Raw genomic sequence first — 27,324 nt, 5'->3', positions numbered from 1 at the left:
CTTCTCAGTTCCATGATTTTATTCTGTAACTGCCATGTTCTCCAACCCTTAGGCCTTTCTGTTTTAGCTGAGGGAACGTCAGGTCTTCTTTTCGGGAATTTTTATAAGAGTTTATTTGAACCAAACTGATGCCGGGAAGAAAAGATTTCAAATGCCTGGGAGAACTGCAGTTTCAGTTTCTTTTATGCATTTGAAATTAAGATTATAGGTTGATGGTTGAAAGCAAGGTGGGGACTGGTTTATAGGATAGTTAACAAGATCATGTGCCCTCTTGAAGGTGGTTAGCCCTTATTTCAAAGATGTGTTAACACAGATGCACAGAAACAATGAACAGGGCTTGCTTAAGGCAAGATAAACCTCTTACTAAAAATTTTTATGTCTGGAGCATGACTACCCACCACGACCTGCCTATTTAGGAATTTATCATCAGATCGCCCCATAAGATCCCTTTTTTTCCATCTACAGCACCTTCAATTCTTTAATCTAAATGCTGACAGGCATCAGGCAGGTAATGCAAAGGTGTAATAGAAAAGGGGGCGGCCACAGGCCCTGGCTCACAGGCAGCTGTGCCAAGTTTCTGGCAGCCTTGTGGAATGAGGGCTATTTTGGTAGATCTTCAAATTTTTCAAAAGGAGTTGAAAATTCAGATTTGACATGATATTTAAATGCTGGAAATAAATTTTAAAAAATTTTAAATATTGTTCAGGCTGACATTCCACAGGTGGAACCAAATATGACTATTGACCTTTAGCTCCCTGTTTACAATCCTGCATTATGAGAGCTTTCTCCTCTCTCCCTCCATTCTCAGTAGCACACTCTCATCTGTTAGCTGTGTTAAAATGTGGCACCAACAGCAAACACAGTACTCCAGAGGCACCCTCTGTAACCAGTAACACCCTAGAGCACGTGAATTTCAGGATGCCCTTCCACGCCCAACTAGTCACAATATGCAGCTTACCTTGATCCAGGGATGCTGCAAACTATCTTGAATTGTCATTCTCTTCCTTGTGGGGAGAGGGGAAAGAAAAAAAAAATGCTGTGACCATAGACGCAAACACTAAGGTGGCTTCCGTGCCGGCTGGGCCTATAAAACAGATGTTCTAGAAAATGCAGTTTGGGGTCTGCTTCATGGAAGAAAGCCGAAAACAACATCAGTCTTTGTGTGATTATTTCACTGTGCCTGCAGGACTGGTTGAGCTGGTGCAAAGGACCGTGCCTGCATTTTCTGAGGTGTTTCACATGGCATGCTTCCTTTTTAAAAGAATTTTTTTTTTTAAAGATTTTAAAATTAACTTTTAGAGAGAGAGGAAGGGAGAGGGAGAGAGAGATAGAAACATCGATGTGAGAGTGAAAAATCGATGGGCTGCCTCCTGCACACCCCCCTACTGGGGACTGAGCCCACAACCCAAGCATGTGCCCTGACCGGGAATGGAACCGGCAACCTTTCCGTGCACAGGGCGCCGCCCAACCCAGTCACACCAGCCAGGGCGGCACGCTTCCTTTTGCTAGGAGCAAACAACCAGGGTCTCACAAATGTGGTCATGTGCACAGGACAGGGGCTAACCCTGGTCGAGCTGAGGCCATGGCTGAGCACCTTTCAGGAATAATAGACACTCACTTTGGATCCTTGACAAGCAGTCTTCTTATGAAATCTTTGGCGAGGGCACTGGTATTACTAAAGTATTCTTCCTCAAATTCGTAGTTGACAGCGGATACATTTGCTAATGTTTCTTGCTTAGTATCTCCGAGAAACGGCGAGGCCCCACTTAGGCTGTTAATAAAATGGGGCAGAGAACATGAGCAGTTATGTCTTGTGCTATCATTTCGTTTCCATGATATCTGATAAGGGGAGTGAGAAATAAGGTTATAACCTGGGGCCTGGGCAATCACTTTAGAATTCCACTGAATTGTCAAGCACACAAACTTAGCTTAACTCAAAGGGTACATTTAAAAAATTAATTTGGAACAGCATCTAGTAGTTAAAAGACAAACCCTCTTTCCTATTTCCTCAGTGACGGACAGACATGCTTTCTTCCAGCGATTATGCTGCAGTTTCTGATGAATCATTTCGAATTTGGAGAAAACATTTAATTAGTATAAACTGAACGTGTTCTGGGGGTGTCAAATGAATGTTTACATAAAAGGCATGCATAAGCTGAAGAGATCAACATGACTGATTAATAAAACATATGGTCTCAAAGAAAGAGGGAAAGAATATGAGCTGTGGATTCTGGTACTTACAGAATATAGGTGATTACCCCAATACTCCTAGACACAAAACAGAAACAAAAATACAAATGTCAGAGGAATGATAAATTAAATCAGAAAGATGACAACATCAAGGGCGCACTACTTACCACATATCTGCTTCGAGACCAAGAGGTTCATAGTTCACTATCTCAGGAGCTGAGAGGAAATAAATACATATTTAGTTTTGGAAGGAAGTGAACCAACAGATAGTATTTTCATGTATAAACCAGACACGTATACCAGGGGAATGATGCTACAGCAGGGGAAATTTTGCCAACATAATGTCTATGAGAAATAAATGACCACAGGAGCAAAAAAACTTACCAACAAATTCTGGCGTCCCAAATATGTTTTTGAATTCATTTCCAAAGTCAATTTTATGGGCCAACCCAAAGTCGATGATCTTGATTCGAGGTTTGGGAACATTTCTATCCAGAAGCATTATGTTTTCAGGCTTAAAAAAAAGAAGAAATAGTGCTGCAATGTTCATAGCAGCGATACTCATAGCAACTGAAAGGTGGGGAAAAACCAATGTCATCAACAGAGGAATGAATAACAAAGTGTGGTATGTACATATAATGGAATATAATTCAGCCTTAGAAAGGGAGTAAATTCTCAAACATTTTATAACATGGAAGAATCTTGAAGACATTATGCTAACTGAAGTAAGCCAGATAAAAAAAGATAACTATCATATGATTCTACTTATATGAAGTACCTGGAATGGGCAAATTCAGAGACAAAGCAGAACGGGGGTTGTGAGAAGATGGAGTTGCGGGGGAAGGATGGGGAGTTTCTGTTTAATGGACACATAGTTTCATGTGGGAAGGTCAATAAATTCTAGAGATGGACGGTGGTGTAGGCTGCAGAACAAGGTGAATATACTAATGCCACTGAATGGCATATTTAAAAATAGTTAGAATGGTACAAATTATGGTTTCTCTATTTTACCACAATAAAAAATAGCAGCTATGCTATGCTCAGTCGGTGCTGAATAGTTCTTCCTCTCCCCTGAAACAACTGCAAATAGGCTAAAGGGTACATGTAAGAGAACACCAGGAAAAAGAAATGTTTAGGCTTAGGTTCTCCCAGGAGTAGACCCGTGACAGGGAGTTGGGTGCAAATGGCTTATGTGGGAGCCAGCTGGTAGAGGAACAGGGGGACAGGGAACAGAAGGAAGCTGATACAAGGCTTCTTACCACGGTGGGAGTGACTGGAGTGTAATCCCTTTGAGGAACTTGGGGAGAAAGTGTAGCACAGCGTTTTCCAACTAAAGCAGGAGGGAGTTCGGGTGTTTATCGACCATCTCCCCACCCTCCCTTGCTAAGAGCTGCTTCTGTGTGCATTTATGCAGCTCCCAGGGCCAGAAACCAGCTGTGAGGCAGACAGCCGTGGGCGACTGCAACAGCTGTCTTTGGGGTGTGTATCAGTGAGTGCTGGGGGGATCCGGATGGGGTCTTAACAGTTTTGCTATAATAAGCGTGAAGAAAATCCTTCCTCCTTTCAAGTCTTATCCTAGCTCCAATGATCGGAATCATTCACTTGGCAATCAATCACATGCTGCTTTGCACCTCGCATCTTAACACTGACATTGTCACTTCCTGTTGCTCACTGGTGTCTTACTTTCTCAAAGAGACCATAACCTCTTGTGATGGTTGGAAGTATGACATCATCTCTCATAATGCCCTGCCTCCAGCCAGGCATGACCCCACTTAGCCAGTCGCAGAGTCTGGCTTGACTGATCACCAGTGACAGAGCTGGCCCATAAGCTTTTGCACCCAGAGGAAGAGCAGAGATCAAGGCACCTGCTATTGTACATGCCCTGCAGCCACGAGGGGGATGGAGGCTGGGAGGCGACTGGGCACTCTAGGCTGAAAGTGTCCCATCCCCAGCAGCAGCTCCCTTGCTTAAAGATCTGGTTGGTAAGACCCCTTGCTTCTTCCCCAGGGATTCTTGAATGTAATCATTAATCTTAAGCCTCTATTCCACAAAAAAGTTAGGAGTCTCTGCAGGAGGCATGCATTATATACTCACTGACTTACACTGATAATTCCATCTGTTATATCCACAGGGATGACAAGTATCTTTTTCAAATGCCTCAATTTTTCTTAGCAAACAAACAACCAATGCTGTGGTTTCCATCAGCTTCTATCTGGCTAACACTCAGCAACGTACCTTAAGATCAAAGTGGGCAATCTGAAGGGAGTGCAGGTAGTAAACACCAGTAAGAATTTGCTTGAGAAATTCAGTTGCTTCTTCTTCAGTCAAAGATTCTTTTTCAGCTAAGAAGTCAAACAGCTCACCGCCTGCAACACTGGAAACCAAGAAGCAGAGGTTACCGACAACAGCTCTGTTTCATACTGATCTGTTCTCTCATAGAAAACTGATGCAACCGAATTTCAGGCCAGAGAACAGCCTAAGGATGTGCTGAGCATGGAATCAGAAATCTCCCTGCCTCTCATCACTGGGTGAGAAATCTGCATTCGGGTACATTAGTGCTTGAAAGAGCTTGGGTACCATTCCGCTAATGGCGCTATGTTCACAAATGAGGGGAGGAAGCAGAGGCGGGATTGGGGGGGAAATCAATGTATCCTTAAAACATTTCAATTAAACATATTTGGAGGTGGAGTCTTAACTCACTAAGAAACAAAACTACAAGCCGACTTTGTGCAGAATTTATTAAAAATACATTTTCCTAGCTCATATTCTGTTAACCCATTTTTTAAACCCCAAATCGCAATATATAACCTGACAAGGATTTTTTTCTTTTTGTATTTGTTTATATGCAAATCCCTATTTATTTATAAAAATCATATTTAGCAATGAACTTAACACATACCCTAATTAATAAGAATAAACTTACACAAAATTGAAATGCACATGGCTGTGGGGGATTTATTTAATCAGTCTCCCTGGCCAGACTGTAAGTCTCTGAAGGGCAGAGGTCAGCCCCCAGCTGTTGACCCCCAGCTGTCCCCCACCTCCTCGAACATTTCCAGCCACACAGCAAGAGCTCAGAACTTTTTGGTCAAGTGGATAAATGAACAAACTCCCCTAATGGCAAATAACAGGGAACTTTTCAGAAGAGTTTTTATAGGTGAATGTTTATCATTTAACCACACATTCACAACATAATTAACTGCAATTATGCACATAGCTTTTGTGTTCACTATCTTTCTTTCGGCAAGACAGGGCCACAAACATTATACCTCTACAACTGGTGCGTGTGAGATTAAATAACAAAAGAAGCTGTTTTCTTAAAGAAAAGTTTGAGAATCCTCCCCCTTCTCCCTCCAAGTCAGTGTCTTCCTTAGCCTGGTCCAGGGTCCATGGGATTGAAATTGCTTGGGGTGTTTTATCTTATTTATTTTATTTTTTTCCTCGGGGTGTTTGGACAATGCAGATTCTGGGCCTCACTTCCAAAATGCCACCTAAGAATTTCTAAGAGTGGGGATCAGGAAATACAGCATTTTAAACAAGCACCCCAAGTGACCTTAGCCCACTAAAAACTGAGGACCCTTTTTCAAAATCTTAATTGCCTGCCTTTGCAGCAAGGCCTCCCTCTGATTATTTAACTTCGGGAAGTTTATCCAGAGACTGAGGTGACTCCTCCATCCTTGGGGCCCAAGCAGAGGGCTCTTGCAAATTTGTGATGTGTATAGAACTAGAGCCCACTGGGAAAGCCAGGAGCCCCCAGTGGTGGCAGAGGCCTGCAGTTGGCGACACTGCCCATTGCCCGGGGTAGTGGCCTTCCTGTCTGCAGCCTCCCAGCCTGGCTGCCCTCTCCTCTCCGCGAACCTCCTGTTTCTCACTGTTTTGTGTTCTTACTCCTCTTAAAACCAACAATGATGGAGAGGGAATCCTTCAACTATAAGAAATTAGAAGGAGGAAAAATGGTAAATTGTCAACTGACCACTGCCCAGAAAGATGCTGCATCATCTTTCTGCCTCTCTGGCGTTGGCGCCACCACTTAGGGTGGCCACAGCGTCTCGGGCTGCTCAGTGGGGTCTGGCCCACAGTTGGTACATCCTGCTCAAATCTGAATTCTGCAGCCATAAGGTTATTCCTTCTCTCTAAGCCTCATTTTCTCATCCAACAGGAATAATAGGAAGGACCTATTAGTTTTAGGGGTTTGAGGATTAAAGGTAATAAATATACTTAAAGCAACTGGCACACAGATCTGGCAGGAAGCTGAGGCCCAGGAAGCAGAACTGGTGCTATTGTTGTAAAGGGAAGGAAAGCACTGGTCTTGTAGAAGGCCACATCCCACCTCCAGGCAGCCCCAAAGTTAGAGTCCCCGTCCTGCTTCTTCCCTCTCCCCACTCAAGTTCACTGGTGTGGCCAAACTGCTATACCCCTGGGATGGCTTCTCCTGTGACTATGGTGCCCAGCTCCAGCTTCGCCCCTCCACCCCCTTCAGGGCCTTCTGCACTCCCCTGGCTCGCACAAACTTCGGGTTTCCTGACATGGAGAAACAGCTGGGTTTGGCTGCCTGGAGTTAGGGAAAATGTTAGAGTACCCCAACAGCTTGGTACAGCACAGAGGCCCACGTCCTTCCTAGGAACCCCACTGCTGCCCAAGGGCAGGCCTTTGCTCTTGGTTTTCGGTTGGTGTAGCCACCTCATGCCCCCATTCAGTCTTCTTGTGCTGAGCAACTCAACTCCAACAATGCTTCCTGACCAAAGAAGTGAGAACCAGGAGCAACCCCGGAGCCCCGAGGTGAGGGGCTCGCCTGCAGAGTGGCAGTGGCAGTGCCTGATCAGGACTGAGAGGAAGGAGGCAAGGGCCAAGTCTAGCTTTCTCCATCTACCCTGCTCGCAGGGCCTGTTCAACTCTCCTGCTGTTCATGATGAGTCCACACCGTCTCTTGTCCAGGAAGCCAAGTCATTCAGCTAGACATTAGGAGGGCGAGGAGCCCCGTCTCATTGGGCCCAGACCCATCACTGGCCTCCTGCTGCCCAAAGGCCCTACATACATATGCAGCCTCCTTCACGTCGATAAGGGAAGGCAGATGTTTCAGTCCCGAGCCTCTGCTTATAAAATCTTTTGCCATTAATCAAATCAATTGCAAGTGATTTCAGACAAGGTTTGGGAGCATGACAAGCATCATTTGATCATTTACCCCCCGTTTAGCCATCCCCCCAATCTCAGAAGGAAGAAAAGTGACTTGAAGGTTTTTTTCACATGGGAACTTTCACATCCATGCTCAGAACCAGAACACAAGTGCTTACAATGTTGTTGCTGAAGAGCAGAAGAATGTTAACAAGGGAGAGTCAAATCTCGGCACTTTGACTCTGTTCCAAATTTTACATTTTGTTTAAGAGAAGGAAGATTGATGGAGAGATGAGCAATCTGTGCAGCAAATTTAGAAAGTAAGTCTAACCTCCTTTATTAGGTCTTTGAGTCAGAGCGTTTTAAATTATAGTATTATCATGGAAATTACGTGCAATGAATGCTAATAAGCATTGGCTGCTTTCTCCAAGAGAGATGGAAAATGTGAAGGTTCCCTCTCCTTCCATTCCTTCACCTCCCACCAATGCCTCCCTTAAAAGCTACCCTAACAGAATGTAATTAGGACACATTACAGCTTTAAAAACAAAGTGGGCCTTCAGAGTGACTTAAGAGAAATTATCATGGGATTCCAGTTTCTAAAATAAAACACTAATTGGAGTTCCTAATTCTTCCTAGGAATTGTGGGAAACATAACAGGACTTGGTTCTGGACTTTGTCTGGTCATGAAGCAGGATAGTAAGAAGATAGGGAGATTCCTTGACAAGTGGAATAAGGGAAACCAAGGCAATATAATTAAACAAGGCCAAAAAATCTGAGCAATTTACAGCCAGCTAATGAATCACAAGGTTTTATCTTCCCCAACCAAGGACATTAAGGAGCAAATGGTTTACACATTCCAGACTGTACAGGGGTAGACGGGCCTCAGTTCCGGTTCCTCTTTGACGATGTTCTTTAAAAGGGAAACTAACCAGAAAATAACACCTGATCTCTCTCTAGAGGCCCCCAAGGAGGACCAGGGGGCAGCAGAGACATTAGGTTGAAGAATATGGAGGGCCACCCAACCTGTAACATCCACATTAGACTTTGAGCAAGTGAGAAATAAATCCTATTATGTTAAGCCACTGAGATTTTGTGGTTGTGCTCCATCTGCTTTAAATACAAATTTATTTAATCAGAAGTGATAAAAATGAAAATGAAAGGAGAGCAACCAATGCAAAGCTAACTGTTCAAGTTTTCTACTGCTGTGTAACTGATCTGATATCTTTAAAGATGACAATCAATTTTTTCTTATCTCTTAAGGTGTCTATGGATCAGAAATCCAGGAAGGGTTGGGCTGGGCAGCTCTGGCTCAGGGTCTGTCATGGGGGTAGAATCAGATGGTGGCTAAAGTTGAAACTGCAGGACTCCTGGAGCATCTGGGAGCTGTCTGGGCCTCTCTCTCCAGGTAGTCTCAGGTCTCCATGTGATCTCCATTTGGGCTAGTTGGGCTTCCTCACAGCATGGCAGACTCAAGACAACTGGACAGTCCAAGGCTCCAGGGCAAGGGCTTCAGCAAGCAGGGCGGAAGCTGCCTTAGAAGTCACACAGCATCAAAAGTGAGTCATAAACCCATCCAGATTCAAGGAAAGGGGATTTAGACTCCATCTCTTGATGGAGAAATTTCCAGGGCCTAGACAAACATGTAGGCCAGGAGATGCTGCTGCAACCATCTCTGGAAAATATGTCATACTACCTATGACAGATGAACTGAAATTCTCAATCTCATTTTATCCTAAATGTGTATTTTATAAGGGTTAGGTACAGATAGTTGAATTAGTTTGCTAGATCTGCACCAGCAAACTGGATGGCTTAAAACAACAGAAATTTATGGTCTCTCACTACTGTAGGCTAGAAGCCTGAAATCAAGGTGTAAGCAGGGTCATGCTCCTAGTTTTTAGCAGTTGCTGGCAACCTTCGGCATTCCGTGGATGTAGATGCATCACTCCAATCCCCCGCACTTACACAGCCTCATCCCTGTCTTCCCTCTGCGCATGTCTGTGTCTGGGCCAATTTCCCCCTTTTATAAGGACACCAGTCAGACTGGATTAGGACCCACCCTAGTGGCCTCATTTTAACCTGATTACATCTGGTAAGACCTTATTTTTGAATAAGGTCACATTCTGATGTACTGAGGTTAGGGCGTCAACTTATATTTTGGCGGTGGGGGATGGGCAGCATAATTCAACCCACTACAGGTAGTAACTGCTCATAGGGCTGCAAACAAAATGTTACAGGGCGGCTAACGCCGCTCAGGAAGAGAGGGCGCGAGGAAGAGGGAGGGGAATTAGAATCCACTAGTGTGTTTTGTTAGTCTTGCTTTCAGGTTCTCCTATGAAGGAAGGACATATTCATGCACCTTTTAAAAACTTTTAAATTCAGGTCAGAAAAATGCCGGTGAGAAATGCATATCTGCTCCAGTCCTGAAGTACTTGACCTTTTGAGACGATTCTTCTTTTAAACATAACTATTCCGGTGGCTGTGAGGTGCAGGTGTGAGGGGGAGGAAGTACCCACAGCTTCTTGGCTCTGCCTCTAAATAAACCAAAAGTTGAAACGAAAGCCCCATTGTCCTCACTACTTTCGGACTGTTCTATCTTGTTAATCTTGGGGAAGTCCTGAAGGGTTTTCACATTCTCACCGCTCCCATTCTAATTTAGATTCCTGGGTAACTGAGGACTTTGGGGAATGTAAAACTGAAGCTGAGGAATCTAAACGGAAAGATGAGGCCTTACACTCTCCGGTTCGCATTTGTGAAATAGGTGTGACTTTAAGCTTTGAAGTAGCCTGGGGATTTGGGAACATCATTCGTTACTTATATACTGTGTTGTCCCAAGCTACACAAAAAATATCAAAGGAATTCCTAACCTTCACACCTTCGAATCCAAAATGCAAGCTGTCTCTGAAAAGACATTTTTTATCTGTTTCACCTAAAATTCAATTTTAAGTAACAACTTCAAATTCAGGTAATAACTTAAAAGGAGTTCTGGGGATTCTCGTGGAAAAGAAAGCCTGGCATTAAAAATTCATGGGGGAAGTGCCCTTTCATTTCCATTTTACCCAGGGAGGTTCTGCAAAGAGCAGGCGGGAGCCTTCTGAAGGTCTTTAGAAGGAAATCCCCAAGGGAAGACTATTGCTCAAAGGGTAAAAGGCGTTGGAGGCAGGCATTCTGGGTTTCAGTCTGCGCCTTGTGACTCAGATCGGTTAAGTTTCTTTCTGAGGCACAGTTGCTTTGTCTATAGAATGGGGATACTAATGCCTACTGTTCATTATTACTACTAGGGGGGGGGAATGCGGACAAGCATGTGAGTGTCTGGCACAACGTAAGTGCCTTGCCTTCTCCTGGCCAAAGGCGTCAGGGTGAGAAAACCCTTGAGGCTACTTCCTGTGTTTATCTCTTGTCCAGCTAACTGTGGGAGATTCTGATGTGTGCTAACAATGGAAAGAAGACACACACCCCTGCAGTTAAACAGTGGGGTTTTCCTGAAATGGGTGGACATTCCTGGGGCCAAACACTTGGGGAAGAGGTGGGTACTTGGACATGTAATAGGTAGGCTGGAACCTGGGCCTTAGCTCTGTGGGAAAGAGAACACCTCTCTCTCTGAACCCTTCCTTGAGTCTGGACAGAGAGGAATCTAGATGTGCTTGAGAGCAGCCAGGGAGGGCTGGGAGAAAGGGCGCCTGAGGGAGAAGGCAGACTGGGGCTCCTCAGCAGGAAGTGCTGGCAACCCCAACCCAACACCACCCATTTAACGTGACTCTAGTTCCTCCTTGTTAAACAAAGATGTATTTGACATGTTTCTGTCCAGTCTCCATTGTGTAACAGCAGGAGATTAAAGAAAAAAGCGGTTTCTTGCTTAGGCAAGTGATAAGGGAACAATGAGGCCTGGACGGAGGTGACAGAAGTGATTAGAGAGCCCTCAAGGCAAGTTCGACCTCATGGGCCAAATCGACCAGCACACCCAGACACTCCTTCCCCACATGTGGCCCCTACAGGCCAACCTGGAAGATCTGGGCTTACCCAGGGTGATGGCACATTGCCCCCTCCGTTCCATTTGGGGAGAACCAAACTCTAATTTGGTTTCTTAAAAATATTACACAAGAAATATATAAATATATCCTCTTGCTCCCTCCCTCCCTCCAAGTATATTATGAATATGGTGTACAGCCCTTTGGGAAGTTGTATGTATGTTGTGTGCACTACATAGCACCGATTTATGGACATTTTAAGAACATAAATGGCATTGGACTATACGGGCTCTTAGCTCTAAGTTGCTCGCTCACCTCCACAATGCATCCTGTTTCTGCTGCTGCCTGATGTTCATCGGATGCCTGGATCAGAGTTTATCTAGCCACTTATGTGTTTTCAGTTTTTCACTATCACAAGCAAGGAGGCCATGATTTTTTGGTGAACCTGCTTCCTCTGAAGGGGTGAGTTTTTCTCAGCCCCGCCCAACCCATCCAGAATTTCTAGGTCGAAGGTTATGCTGGTTTTTATGTATTTAAGGAACATGCTGCGTCACCATGGCCTCTTGCTTGGTATCATTACTTTGGGCCAATCCAATGGGTAAAATAAATGAGGCACTGTTTTATCCTACATTACTTTGCTTGGTAGAAAGACCAATACTGTTTCATAGATTTATCGGACGTTTGTATTTGAGTGGGTATAAACTGTCTGCCCACGTCCTTTGCCCGTTTTTCTATTGGACTGTCACTGTTTTTAATTTTAATTGATTGATAGATGCTCCTTACCTCCTCTTGATACTAAGCCTTGATCTCTTCTGTATTCCAAGTGTTTTCGCCCAATCTGTCATTTGCCTTTCAACTTTGCTCAAAGTGATGTTTTATTAAACAGAACTTCTAAACTTGGATGCAGTCAAACTTATCAATCTTCACAGAAATCAAGATTTTCTAAACCAATGTGAGGTCAGTGAAATAGCAGGTGGAATTTAGCGGCTCTGTGGTATATGGCAAGGAACTTAATTTTTCTGCCTTGTAGATATTAATGATGGCTGCCTGTGAACCCAGAGAGGCAAGTGAAATTCCAAAGGATTTTTCCAGCGCTACTGTTCCTTCCCAAACTCCCGTGTGTCTCTAGACTGGAAGCCACCTGAGGGCAGCATTACATACTGGTGATCCCCTGAACCTAGTGCAGAGCCAACTACATGCATCTCTTCCCAACTCTACCTTTAGTGGCATCATGTCAGAGCTGGAAATGGGCCATGGTAGGATGTATCATAGAAATAGGCAAACATGGCTTTTCTTGCCTGGAGAACCCGTTGTTACACATTTACTAGCACACCACTGACCTGCAGGCTCCGAGGCACGGCCACCTGCCTGCAAACCCTGCAGCTGAGGGCTACTGTTCCTACTCAGGGACAACTCCAGCTAGGAAACTCCTTCCTGGGTAGACCTGAAATCTAGCCCTGGTAACACAGGTCCTGAGCCTGCGTTTAGAACAAACTTTTTCTACAAGAGGATCTATGGGCCATACATACAGTCTTTGTTGCAACTATTCAACTCTGCTACATATTCTTCTTGCTTTTTTCTTCAGCCATTTAAAAATGTAGAACTGGTGTTTTTTCTCGAGGGATATGCGTACACAGGCAGCAGGCTCCGTCCCACTGGCTCTAGTTTGCTATGCCCTGCTCACAAACAACAAGGGTCACAGAACACAAGCCACTTTGTGACCCACACATTACCCTCCCCGTTTCTGAAGATGGTTCCACATACCTCTGGGGCTTTTCTTCCTTAGCCTAAGGTTCAGCCAGGGTCGCTCTTAAAGTCAATTCCAAATACAGGTGAAGGGATTTAGGAATGTTTCTAGAATCTGCTTCCCTGGACCTCTGTAGCTGTGCTGGGCATTGACATTACAGGCCTAGTTGATGCAGGCAAAGGTACAGAAACCCGGGCTGAGGTCAGTCAGGTGCTCTGGCCAACTTAAGAATGTCACAGTAGCTAGAAACAGCAGAGCACAGGGGACCTCTCTACATGCCAGCTATGTGATCCAGGGCTCCAGACAGTTGCCTAGCTGATGCCACAGGGCAAGAGATGAGTTGGCACAGCAGCACCTGGCTCACATCGCAGATTCATGATCAAAACAAACGCTTGTTGCCACCTGAAGTCACTAAGCTTTGAAGTCATTTGCTGTGCAGCAGAAGATAACCAATCGGGGCTCAGAACCCTACCTCCTTGGGCTTTTGTGAAGATTAAATGTCCATAATGTGCTTAGCTCAATGCTTGGCACATGAAAAGCCCTCAGTGAATGGTGATTATTATTCAGAAAAAATACAGTGCTTGAACTCCCTTCCAGAGATGGGGGAACGTTTAACCTTATTATCTTAGGGGGTTTGGTCCTCAGGCTGAGCTTTTTAAAGAGGCTGATGTTTTTTGTGTGGCTTCTTTATTAAATGAGATAAAACGAAAAGCAGTTAGCACAGAGTATGGCACATAGTAGTTACTCAGGAAATGTCAAAAATCTTTCTGCTTCGATGTCCAGAAACTGTCACAAAAGCTAACTCGTCTCACACCTTCACTCCCAACCCACCCTCCAGCCCACCATGTAAATACTCCCTCTGACTGTTCTGCCTGAGCCCTACAAGAACTAACAATTGTATTTCAGTTCTTTTGCATCCAGGTAGATGTGGCACCTCCATGACTCAAGGGGGACAGACTGCTGTCACTTGCAAGAAAACTGAATAAATGGAGAGTTGGTCTATATGCTTTTAGGGATGTATGCTTTGTGCATGAGGGACCAAAGCTGTTATGTCTGCCAGCTATGGCAAGAAAAGAAAGATTCAAGTCTTGTAAAACAACCCACATCTGGCAATAAGCTGGGATTCCCCAAAGGTCCCTTGCCTTAAAAATCTGGTCTTCATTTGTCACGACGGACTGACTAATCTGCGAAGCTGAATTAAAGTATGGTCTCTGTGGGAAGAAAAGAAGATTTTAAAGCAATCACTTTCATTCAAAATAGAAGAGCAGAATTACGACTTTCTTTGAGTCCCAAGATGGAAACAGAATGTTGGATTGGTAAACAGAAAATGTATCATCATTTGTCAATACCAGAAGGCACAGCATGACACGGGACCAGACCACACTGCTCAGCTGTTGGGAAGGGGGCAGCAGTTGTGGGCAAAGTATAATAAGCGCCTGCGCTCCAGTCCGAGTGGTCCTGACATTACCCAGCCCCCTCGCTGACTGACTGCATGTTCGAATTCAAGGCCAAACGATGCAGCTGCAGTTTGCTGAGGCAGATTTTCAAACAGGAGGCCGCAGTTCTCAGCTAGACATGGTACTAAAGAAAAAAAAAATTCTTTTTTTTTTTTTTTAACTGAAGCAGCTTTATGTGGAATATAATGAAGCATTTATGCAACAAGCCAACAAACCAAAAACAGTTTCGTTTCCCCTCTTCCTCTTTCAGGGAACTGAATCTATTTGCCCTCTACCCACTGACTAGATTAGAATGATTGCAACTCTGGAAAATATGCTATTAGTTGAGAGATGCGGTTTGTTAGAGCCAGATCTCTGGAGAAGTAAATCTTGATGGTTGTTTTCTGGGTGATCAAGCCTGTTGTTCAGGCAGTTGGGTGACATGTCACGTCTATAGGATGTCTTATGTAGGTGGTCATCACATCTACTGTGGGTTAATGTGAGCCACAGCCCTCCTACCCCCAACTCTGAGCACCTGCTCATTTTCTGATTCCCCACTTGCATTTTTATTTCCATATTGAATAGAGAGAGGGGACATGGGAAAGAGAAATGGATGGGAAGGTAACATTAAAATACTCCAAGGGATAATCAGTTTAAAGCTTCCAGAAACCTCCCAGAAGCCGAAACAATGGAGTGACATCAATTTAGGAAGGGAAATAGGAGGAAAGTGTAAGACAGCAGGAATGAACCTGTGCAGAGCAGGGGGGCTCAATGTGCTTCCCAAATAATTCCGTTAGACAAAAGGATGCCTTCAGAGGGAGGTGACAGGGTGCAAGAGAGGGTGTCGGCAGCCAAGCATGGATGTTCGAAGAACCTTTGGTTTCTGGGTTAGAGTGATGAGACGCCCCAGATCTGGAGCCACCCAAGCCTCGGTTTTGGTTTGGGGGGGAGGGGATTGGAAAGGGAGGGTAGAGAGAAAGAGGCAAAAGTGTCCATTCCTGGAGAAATTATAAACTAATTCAGATGAGGAAAAAGCAGATGCTGGCGTGCCAGAAGGGGAATCCAGGGTCAGAGTAGATACCTCAGCTACTTGTGCTAGCAATACAGGGTACATTTAAAAACCTGAAGCATGAGGTGGGTCCCCCATCAGTCAGCACCCTGAGGACTGCAGACAGCCTTGGGCCCTTCATTTTAACAAAGATGTGGAGTCTGGAGAACATTCAGGAAATGCCACACCAACGATGAGGGTGACACACGGAGGTGGATTATAAAGACTGTCCCCTCCCTGGGACATTTTGGGAAGCCAGGAGATGCAGGAGTGCTGGGTGCAAGTGACCCCGGGAATGGAGGAATCCTTGGCTGGGCTGATTCAAGCGGGAAGCCCATTAGAAAGGCCACATATGGCCTTCTGGGTATGGTGCCCCAGAGTTCAGTGGCTAAGCCTGTCAACTGGTTTACTAAAAACGGGGTACAGATGTGCAGAGGTACAGGAGCCCCAGCCCTCAGGTGTCTGTGTGGGGCTCAGAGGTGCCTGGCTGGACCTTGAAGGTGGTCATCTCCAGCCACGAATAGCCTCATCCGTTTACTCCAGTGCTCCAAACAAATGATCACGTGCAGTGCACTCTGGCATGATGTGACAAACACGACAAGAAGCTTTGTTAGAGGCAGAGAAGGGGCTTGAGAGACAAACTATGGTTCCACCTCCCAATCGGCCCATGCAGGGAAATAAGAAACCTAACAGCAAGACCAACCACGGAAAACGCCAAGCCTCTTTTTACTTTGATGGCTTTGGTTCAAGCTTTGGAGACCCACAGAAATAACTAGGCCAAGCAAAAGTGGGGCACATGGAAAAGCCGGGGCAGCAGGCAGCGCTTCAGGCTGGGTCATTATAACTGGTGCTAGAACAAAGACCGTGGGAAGTAAACCAAGCTGGGGCAGCCAGAGATGCGGGTTCATTCCAAAATCAATCTGTCTCGTCTAGTTGAAAACAAGGGGAGGCTATTATCTGGGGAAGCACAGGGACCCAGCCCTCCCACTGTTGAGCGGGTTTGTTCTCCCGGAGCTCACAGGGCTCAGATAAAGGCTGCTGGCCGTTGTGAAGAACCTGGATGAAAGACCCCTGGCCCATCAGATAGGGGCACCAGCCAACCTGGGGACGTGCTGCCCGTTCTTTGGTCACCCCCATGATGTGGAAACTTGCAATTTAAAAGAGGCACAGAGCAGAGTGGTCCTTCCCTTCAGTTTGGGATGAACTTGAGAAGAAAGAGGGCTGGAGGAGAACGGGATGGAAAAGGTGAGGGAGTAGACACTCACTCAGCGGGTGGTGAAGCTCTGAGATCCCTTTGGCCACTGGCAGAAGATGGGGAGTAGGGCAGAGAAGGGGCATGGAGCCGAGCACTTCCTACTGGGCCCCTTGGTGAAGGAAAATGGAGGGGAAGACACCCTGAAAGCCTGCTGTGTTTGAAGAGGAGGCCAAGAGCACCAGCCTCTAAGAAAGATGGAGATGAGCCGGGATCTTTCTCAGCAGCACAGACAGCCTGGGGCCATGGGAGGGTTTCAGCAGGGTTGGCTCTATGCAGATGGCTATAATGAGCAAAGGTGACTTTTGAGTGTCTGAAGAGCTCACCTTCTTTCTTTCCTTTTTACTTTTGCATAAATGTTTACTGAGTACCTGCCATGTGATGGGCATTATTATGCTAGATGCCAATGACAATCAGCAGCTTTAATTTTAGCCGCCGGCCTGATTGTCATTGGCATCTACCCTCGTAATGTCAGGCATATTGTAGGTTCTCAACTCCTGTCCCTCGGGATCCCATCAACTCTCCTTCTGTCCTACTCTTACCCATCCCATGCACTGAACTTAAACATATGTATGGTCTCACGTCTCAACCCTTTCAGGCCCAAAATGGAAATTTGCTAAGATGGCAGATTTTCTGTTCTCAGGAGAGAGGGCTACTTTCGGCAGGCCACAAATGGTGCAGACCTTTCAGCTTGTTTCCTCTTTACATCTCCACTGTCCTCACTCTGGAAAGGCCCCTCACTGCTGTGTACCAGGATCTCCCACTGGTCTCCTTGACTGAGTTCTACTTCAATCACTTTTACGGGGCACTGACTACTGACTGTGTGCTAGTATTCATGCCCTCTTCTGGACACTTGAGACAGAAAGCGAAATAAGTAAAATGCTGGCACGTGGCCTGGAAAGCTCAGTTTGTTACAGGAGAAAGATATACAAACATTTAAAATATAGTATGGTAAATGCTATAATGTACACACTTCTATAAGGTGATAAAAATACACATAAGAAAGCCACTAAATCCGTGTGCGCTGGGCTTTGACAGATGAGTAGCAATTCTCTAGGTAGACAAGGATGGCAAGTCAGGCAGAAGGTGCAGCATAAACAGTGTTGGGGGTGCCTAAGAACATGGCATAAGCTGGTAAAGATGATTCTCTGTGGGTTGAGCATGAGGAACAGAGACGGAAGAGGTGGAGAAGTGGTTGAATATAAGGAAGGAGCTGGACATTGGCTCAAAGATTCTACACCATTCTCTGTATTGTCGGCCTCCTTCTGGAAGCAGGAGGGCCATTAGAGATGCTTCCTAAAGCTTTATTAAGATATAACTCGCATACCATATAATTGACTCTTTTAAAGTGTGCAATTCAATGGTTTTTACTATATTCAGAGTTGTGCAACTATCACCACGATCTAATTTTGGAATATTTCCATTATCTGCCAAGGAAACCTTGTGCCCATCGGTGGCCACTCCCTTACTACTGCCACCCTGCCTGCTCTAGGACCACTAATCCACTTTCTGTCTCTATGGATTTGTCTGTTCTGGAAACTTCATAGAAACCAAATCATATGATACATGGTCTTTTGAGCCTGGCTTCTTTCACTTAGCATAATGTTTTCTCAGTTCATCCCTGTTGAAGTGTGTATTAATGCCTGATTCTTTTTTTTTGCCAAATAACAGTCTGTTGTATGATATACAACATTTTGTTGATCCATTCATCAGCTGATGAACAGGTGAGTTATTTCCACTTTTTGGATAGTTGGAAAAATGCTGCTATAAACTTCACGTATAAGTTTTTGTGTGGACATATATTTCCATTTCTCTTGGGTATAGTCTGAGTGGAAATGCTGAGTCACATGGTAACTCTACACTGAATATTTTGAGGATTGGCCAAACTGTTTTCTAAAGCAGCTGATTCACTTTATATTATATTACATTACAATACAGTAATTACACTGCAGTGTAATGTTCTGGAAAAATGTTCCAGTTCCTCCAAAATCCCCACCAACACTTAATATCGTCTGTTTTTTTTAATTATGGCCATCCTAGTGGACATGAACTGATCTCGTTGTGGTTTTGATTTGTAGAGATACCTAATGATGAGTGATACTGGGAATCTTTTCATATGATTATTCATCAAAGGTTTTTAAGCAAGAGAAGGAGCTGTTTTATAATAAATCTGGGGTAAGTTGGACAGAAGAGGAAAATGAGAATGATAATAGAGAGATTCAGTTCTTTCAGAGGCAGAACCCATGGGGCTTAATGAAAGACTGGCTGTGTGGCACAGTGAGGGATCAGGGGAGAAGGAACTGGCAGGGATGGTGCCACGGTTTCCAGTTTGGGCAGCCAGGAAGATGATGATACTATAAGCCAAGCTAGAGAAGGAGAGGGGAGAGTAGGTGGGAGAGGGAAGTCTGTGAGTTCAGTTTAGGACACAGTAAGTTTGAGGTACCTGGGGGAGATTCATTTGGTGGAGATGTTGAATAGGCAATTGGAAAAGCAACTGTGGGGTGCCTGAGAGAGAACTAGAGATAGAGCTTTAGGGATATCAATATGTTGGGAGGTGATAGTTGAGTGTTATGAGTTGCATATACATTAAGGAATTGTGCAAATTAGGAAGCTTCAGCAGGAATCCTTTCAGTGGTAAGCAGAAGGTTAAAAAGTAGATTAAAGGGATCTGAGAAGGAAGGTAGATGAAAAGGATCTGAGTCAAGGAAGAAAAGGGAGCAGGCACAGGTTGCTTCCTATTTCCATGGAAATTCTTCCCATAGTGTCCATTAGATACATGGAGGCCAAGGAGCTCTGAGAGAACTCCCAACCCTTCAGAGAGGGATGCAGCACCCAAAGGGCAGAAGAGGCAGGATGAACACAGCTCTCCTGCTGGACAATTGCCCTGGCAACAGAGAGCTACCACCTGCAAAAGAACCAAGACTTCTAACCTTGGACCATGTCTCCACTTCCTCATTCCAGTAACGTTTTTAAAAAAGTGAAAAATGAGGCAAACAAAAGGGTGATGCTTAAAAAAACAAAACACACTTCCTTTATAAGAATCTGTGACGGGCACCCAGCCTTTGAGGAAAAAGGGCATGAGATAAAACGGATCCTAACCATCCAGTGACAAATTGTGTATTCTTCGGTCCTGGAAAGGGTTCCTTGCAGGGTGCCAGGAAGTTTGCATTGTAACTACTTAGCCACAGCCTCTGGGCTGAAGTGTCGAAAGGGCCAGAGACTAGAGGTGTTTTCTATTTACCTCTCCAGATCCATTTCCACCCTTCTCCATCCTGTTCCGGGTCCGGGGTGGCTGCTCACAGAGACAGAATAAAAGGCTTCCTTGTCAGCTGGCTTCTAGTTTGGTGTGGCCAACAGGGAGCACCGCCAAGGAAGGAGAGTGCGGTCACCTCCACTTCCTCGCTGCCAGGCTGCCGTGAGTTGGCCGAGTCCTCCTGCTGAGGGCTCAGCGCACGTCAGCCGGTTGTCTCTGTGACGTGATCCTTCCCAGGTTCCCCGAGCCACTCCCTGCCTACCCCACAGCTCTAAGGTGGTGGGAGCGCCCTGCTAGCACTAGTCCTAGGGCCCTGCCCTGTCACTTGTCTTCTCACCCCAGCGTTCAAGGTTTCATTCCCCACCCTCTTAGACACTGAGTCAAGAGTCGTTGCCTAAGGCCTAAGCAGGTCATAGGCATCTCACAAAGAACAACGTCTCTGTCAGTGGTCAACTTACTGGCTCTTGAGCCACATGGGGCACTTTCATCCCGTTGTCTTGGTCTTCTGGCTCTATTTGGACTGTCCACACATTCACGGGCCAAGCAGTCTTAAGGGCTGTGGGTGCCAAGCTAGGACACAGTCTTGCCCTCGAAGAAATATGTTGAGGGGGCAAATATGCACATTCCGCTATAACCAGAGCCCTCACAAAGCCATCCTGGCCTTCATTCCCACAGGAACACGAGGACATTCTCTGTCCCCTCCCAGCATCATGGAAATGCTAAGAAATGAGAGGCAAGAACAATGTGGCTGCCAGAGAAGCAGCACTGGTGAGAGGCTCGGAAAGGTCCTCCAAGTCCAGGTTGGCTTTCAAAAGCTACTGAGTCACTGCTTGGACAGTGAGGACAAGTGCAGCGCAAGGACCATGGGAACACGAGAGGCACTTCCCTAGGAGGCAGAGGCCAAGGTGACTGGCAGCCCTAGATGAGGAGGGGAGCGAGTGGGGCAGGCTGGGGAATGCTCTTCCTGCTCCAAGGTGATCTTTTTATTTAACTCACTCCTGTCCCTGGGAAGGTGACAGCTTAGAAAAGATGGACAATGGGCCTTGTAGGCTAAGTCCTATATCGACTCAGCAGCCTTCTGAAACCAGATTGCATCCAAGGATTAAATGAGATAATGTAAGGGAGCGGCTCCACGGTGCTGACTGAGTCAAAGTGCAGCTGCCCTTTTGTCTCCAAGGAAAGCCTCTCTCGCCCTTAATCTACATCCTCTCTCTCAAGGCAGTTTGCAAAGATTCACACCAAACTGAACTGCCTTAAAAGAAGTGAACATCCTACCCTACGATTCTGAAACAATCAATTCTGCACGAAATCGTCTATCAAAATAATGGGAATGGGGGCAGTTACTGACACTGTCATCTAGGGAAGACCAGGTCCTTTAGCCTCTGTCTCACTTATACCTAATTCCATTAATACAGCAGCATTAAGGTCGTGCCATAACCATGCCACAGAACTGTACTGGTAGAGAGACTGGAAATGAAACTCACATTTCAGGAAGGGACAAGCCAACACTCACTGCAGTCCCACTGGAGCCTGAGGTTCCTCATCAGCATGACAGTAACTTGGCCATATGGAAAACAAGGTACGCATATTGAAAGAAGTGATTAAAACTAAGAAGGTGAGGTGATATTCAGTTACTTGGAAATACTAGAGAAAAAGCAATACGAGGTTGTTTTTGGAAGCAGTTCCACTTGCTTTTTAAACAACATTTTGCACTGACATGACGCAGAAGGAGGCTTGAGGGGCTCAAGGATGGTCGGGAGAGATCGGTATTTATTGACCTGCCCTGGACATTAGCTTAGAAAGGGAATTCTACCCATGACCTGTGTTCTGGTTTCTCTTCTGGAGCACCAGCCGAGGGTGAAGTCTCCCCAGCTTCCTGTCTCCAAAGCTGACCCCGAACCCAGAATTCTGCCTAGATGTGGGCACCACGTGGCCAGCATGGAGGTGTGGGCCAAGCCTGGACCATCAAACTGGCAGCCCTCGGCCTGGGAGGGACCTGGGCTCTGAGTGCGGAGAGGGAGCTGAGTGGGTCAGGGAGCTTGCGACTGGGACAGCCCCCACCACTCAGAGAAGAAACTGGGGCCAGCAAGGAGAGGGAACAAAGCAAGGGAAACCAGAATGTCTGAGGGGTCAGCTGAAGCCACAATCCCACCAAGTTCCTCCTGGGACATCATCTCGAAGCATTGGTTAGGGGCATGGTTGACCAAGACAGGAAGAATAATATTTGTGACATGGCTGTGAATTTCCAAGAGGAAGTGTGAACAGTTCTCAGGGATTTTGACTACCCCAGAGAGTCATAGGTAGAGTCTGCGGCTCCCGGGGAAGGGTCTAAGAATACCATGACCAGAGCTGTGGGGGTCCCTCAGGCTGCCTGGCGGGCAGTAAAGTTACCTCAGTTTACCAAACCTTAACGATTATAGGGCTTTTTTGGAATACGCAAAAATATCTCTTAATATAGCTCATGTATACAGCACAGAGAACATCAAGCCAGATATTAAATTATGACTATATAATAAAAACTATAGATCTATGAGCTCAGATAACACACATAGTTTGCCTTTATGATCTGCACTGTCCCAATTTTTCTAAGACCATCCACAAATCGAATAATCCACCTAAATGAGCAAAAATGCCCATTCAGTAAATACTAAGGGACTACTTTACGACTGGACTGGCAAGAAGTTCAGAGTGTGGGGAAAGACGTACGTACAGGGTTTTGTTTCTCAAGAGAATGCCTGGATGGAAAATCACCTTTTTGTGATTTAATTCTGTTGTGAAAGGCCGAAACTGCTGCCAAATGCACTTTCAGATCTCTGTTCTTGCCTAATCGCAGCTATCTGAGGAGCCAGATGCCAAAAGTGTAACCCAGAACAGTTCTTGAAATTACCTTTGTGAATAAAAACAAAAGTTCAAAAAGTCAAAAGAGCTGGCTCGAGCTCAGGGACGAGGGAACAAACGTAGCAGGAAAAAAACCATTTAAGAAATCTGAGCGTGCCTTTGTGGCTTGCTGCCTGTGAGGACCAGGAGAGGCGCAGAGAAGGGTGGAGGGGGGGGGCCGCCAGGCCTCAGGCGTCCAATTCGCCTCATTTACCAGCATCGCTTAAGTCCCTATGACTGCCTTCAGCTTAGTACAACTCTGTCACTTTTAAACCATCACTTCACTCACTGCATTTGCTTCTTGAAAGGTTCTTGCAATTCTGGATGTGCTGATGGTGCAGCATGAATTCATCCACATACATCCAACCGTGCTGATACAGAATGAAAAAATTCATATTCATAGTCTCGCTGGTTTGCATCTTGGTTTGGCTATGAAAGAGAGGGTGAGCCAACTTAATGATCGTGCATAAAGTGGTCTAATATTGCACAAATGTTTCAATTCAACGCGGCAGTTGTTTGCCACGAACAAACTGAATTCCACAAATTATTAACTCAGCCAAAGTCAAAAAGAGACTAAAAGGGGGAGTTGTCGCTCCACAGGGATAGAGTTTCAATTTTGCAAGTTGAAATGTGGAGATCTGTTGCACAATAAGGTGTCTACAACTAACACTACTGTATTGTACACTTAAAAGTGGTTAAGATGGCCTGGCTGGTGTGGCTCAGCAGTAGAGCCTCGACCTATGATCCAGGAGATGGCGGTTTGATTCCGGGTCACGGCACATGCCGGTTTTGGGCTTGATCCCCAGTAGGGGGCGTGCAGGAGGTAGCTGATCAATGACTCTCTCATCATGGATGTTTCTATGGCTCCCTCTCCCTTCCTCTCTCTGAAATCAATAAAGACAGGTTTATTATATAAAAAAAAAAAGGTTAAGATGGTCAATTTTAGGTTGTGTTTTTTACCAAAACAAAAAAATTTAAGTTAAAAAAATAGAAGTGCATATTCATTCCATGCCCTTGCACTTGGCTACAACCACAGCACGCTTCACTAATTAAGTTGAATTTCTTGGAGAGAGAGAGAACACATAACACATGCACACTAGCTAAAAAGGGTTAATTGTTTGCTTTAAATTCCAAGCAGAAAAAATAAAGGGGGTTTAGGGTTGGAGAACCCAAACTGGCTTGATTTCTTTGAAGCAATGCACTATGCCAGTACTTACATGGCGATTGTAATATTCTTACTTTCAGTGTTAACAGGCTAACCTTTCAGATGGGCAATTCAAAGCTAAGGTGACTATCCTGGAGCAGGTAGAGACGGGGTGATATCCACTCCTGCCTCAAGTTAGACCCGAACCACCCACCCCTCCGCAGTCCCCCTCCGCCCAGGCCTTCTGCAGGGAGTAAGGTTCACACATCACATCGTTTCTCAGTTGCCTGATGCAACTACCATGATTACGTGTTTCATATTATTTTTAACTAGCTTACAGAATTTTAGATTCAACTAGTGCTTCTGTATTAGTTTGCTAGGACTGCTGTAACAAAGTTAACACATACTGGGTGGCTTAAAAACAACAAAAATTTATTATCTCATAGTTCTGGAGGCCAGAAGTCCAAAATCAAGGTGTTGGTGGCCTTGCTTCCTCCTAAGGGCTCCGAGGAGGTATCCCTCCAATCCTCCATCTTTGAATGGCATTCTCCCTGTGTCTCTGTCTTCACATGCCCTTCGTTTTACAAGGGCATCAGTCATATGGGATTAGGGGCCCACCTTACTCCAGTATGACCTCATCTTATCAAATTATATCTGCAATGACCCTATTTCCAAATAAGGCCATAATTTGAGGTGGGGGGGGGTTAGGACTTCAACATAGCTTTTTTTTGGAGCGTATGTTGGGGGTTGAGGGGTAGGGTGGGGAGACCAGCAGCATCAGCTGGGAATTTGTTTACAATGCAAATTCTTGGGCTCCACCCTAGACCCACTGAATCAGAAACTCTGGAAGTGCAGGCGATTAATAATATATACTTTAACAAGCCTTTCAAGTGCTTCTGATGCATGCTAAAGTTTGAGAACCACTATCTCAAATCATATTGTACATTTAAGAAATCATTTTGGAATGCTAAGAGTGTATCTTGCCCTTCCAACAGAATTACTAGGCCTGTGGGGCTGTCTCTGACTGTGTTTATCCCATGTTGCTTCTCCCACAGTTGTGAGCTACTAATTCTTATTGTTTACGTAAATAAGCAAATACATACATACTTGTTGCTTTAGCAGGCTAGAATCTGGAGGTCTGTACAGACCACATGTGGCCTTTAGATAGGTTTTATTTTGTCTGCCCATGAATACTATGAACAAATTGCCAACATTAAAAACCTAGACTGCAGAGTTTTCTTGAAAACAGCGCAAGATCTGGCAATCACTGGATCTGAAATTCCACACAGCAACAATCAACTGATTGATGGCTGCCTCTTTGAGGTGGGGTATGAGGGTTCTAGTTAGCCACAGTCCTCACCATTCCCTGATGCCTACCTGACACCAGGGCTTCATGCAGAGCAACCTCGCTCATTTACATTGCCTATCTGGCCCTTAAAAACACATATATCTAAATTACGCTGGAGAGAGGGAAGCTAGATAGAAAAATGTGTCACTATCCGCAGCCTGAAATACTTAGTTGTTTCTGAGCAGCAAGTTTAGAAATGGAATTTCAGAAGCCAGTGTCTCTGATTAGCACCAACTTTCAGTTCTGAGAGTTTAGCTTCACGTTTCATCAGGTAACAGGGCAAGTTATTAAATGACTACAGCACTGAAGATCAAAGTTGTGCAGCGCCTCGCCTGTGTGACAACGTGTGGGTGAGCTATAATATGGGAAAGAGAGATTTTGTATCGGCACGACTCCCAGAACAACGCATGTGGAGGACATGAGGTCGTGATTTTGAAACATTGCATGCCTCCTTCGTGTATATGCTATGTGCATATGCTATGCTGAGCCCCAATAGCAGCTGTGAAAAGATTATTACCTAGGGAAGCAAGTGGGGAAAATCACTCTTTAACACTACTTTCAGGGCTTACACATGTTTTAAAGGGCATATCTGAGACTAGATTTGACAGTTGTGCCTGTAACGCAGAAACCAAATAGTTTTTGTACAAAGGACAGAAAAGATCCCATTTCCGTGCCTCACTCAGGTCACTGGGAGCAGCTCATGAAAAAGTGAGTGGAGTGGTGTTTTGGGGTCTTTTTATCTCAGCCGTGTGAATGGGCCTGGTGTTCAGAGCCGAGAACTCATACCTAACAGTGGAGATGGGCACAAGTTTTCAACGAGGGAAAAGCTTCCTTAATAAGCCCTAGGAAGCTATACTTGCCATGGAATTCATCTCAAAGCAATACATCAAAAAAATACATCTGCTCAAAGATTACGGAGCCAGAAGACACAAATGGCCACTATCATGCCATAGAGCTATCTCCTGACCAATTCTTAAATTTTCTTATCTCCTTAACCATGACGGTACCTCAGCACTTTTAAGAAAGAAAAGAGGAGATGGAATAGGTCCCTAATGACTAAATCTTCTTTGAATGCTGTTAGAATTTAGAACTGTAGTTGGAAATGGGGTTCTATGGCAATCTGATAATAAATTCCTAACTGGGCAGGTCATGGTGGGTAGTCATGCCCCTGTCCATTGCTTTTATGCATCAAGGTTAACACACCTTTGAAATAAGTGTAACTACCCTCATGACAGTGTATAATCTTCTTGGAGGAGAAGGGACCTCAATAGCTGCTCTTGGTGAGTTTGCTCAACTTTTATTCAAGGTCACCACACAATGAACTATGTAATGTTGTGAGCCACAGCATGCACCTACTAGAATGGTTACAATTAAAAACAAATACTGATAATACTGAGTGCTAGTGGAGCAACTGGAACTCTTATCCTTTGCTGGAGGGACTGAAAAAGTGGTGCAGCCACTTTAGAAAACAGTTTGGCTGTGTCTTATAAAGTTATATGCACACTTAACACATGAGACCCAGCAATCCGGACCACTTATAAGTATTTACCCCAAGGCAATGAAAACTTATGTTCACACACAAGTCTGTATGCGAATGTTTATAGCAGCTTTGTTAATGATCGCCAAACACTAGAAACAACCCAAATGTCTTTTAATGAATAAACAAACATCATGCAATGGAATATTATTCAGCAATAAAAAGGAGCAAAGAACTCATGCACAAATCTCAAAAGCATTATACTGAGTAAAAGAGACAGTCTCAAAAAACTCTATACTGTACAAATCAACTTATATGACATTTTCAAAAAGACAAATGGAGGGAGAATAGCTCAGTGGTTGCCTGGGGGTGGGGATGGAGGTAGAGGGTGGATGTGGCTATAAAGGGATCAGTACAAGGGAGCTAGGGAGTGATGGGACTGTTCTGAATCCTGATTTGGGTGGTGGTTACACCA

The 27,324-nt window shown here is 45.0% G+C and overlaps 1 protein-coding gene across 2 annotated transcripts in view; it reads right to left on the bottom strand.

Annotated features, from left to right (window-relative positions):
• The window catches only part of DAPK1 (death associated protein kinase 1), a 152,272-nt gene that overhangs the window by 43,558 nt on the left and 81,390 nt on the right, over positions 1-27,324 (bottom strand). Inside the window, exons 1-7 of one of the 2 annotated variants that reach the window (XM_016222869.2) lie at positions 21,488-21,949; positions 4,426-4,564; positions 2,575-2,704; positions 2,358-2,406; positions 2,242-2,268; positions 1,619-1,771; positions 959-1,004 (exon numbers count right to left, since the gene is read on the bottom strand). In XM_016222869.2, the coding sequence (XP_016078355.2) occupies positions 959-1,004; positions 1,619-1,771; positions 2,242-2,268; positions 2,358-2,406; positions 2,575-2,692 (393 nt within the window). In that variant the 5' untranslated portion in view covers positions 2,693-2,704; positions 4,426-4,564; positions 21,488-21,949. Of the gene's footprint in view, positions 1-958; positions 1,005-1,618; positions 1,772-2,241; positions 2,269-2,357; positions 2,407-2,574; positions 2,705-4,425; positions 4,565-21,487; positions 21,950-27,324 lie in introns of those variants that run through there. The other variant, XM_087822739.1, reaches the window with a different exon arrangement.

Source organism: Miniopterus natalensis, chromosome 12 (assembly GCF_054644295.1).
Source record: "Miniopterus natalensis isolate mMinNat1 chromosome 12, mMinNat1.hap1, whole genome shotgun sequence".
In the NCBI taxonomy this organism is placed as follows: domain Eukaryota; kingdom Metazoa; phylum Chordata; class Mammalia; order Chiroptera; family Miniopteridae; genus Miniopterus; species Miniopterus natalensis.
This window is presented reverse-complemented; position numbering and strand designations above follow the sequence as displayed.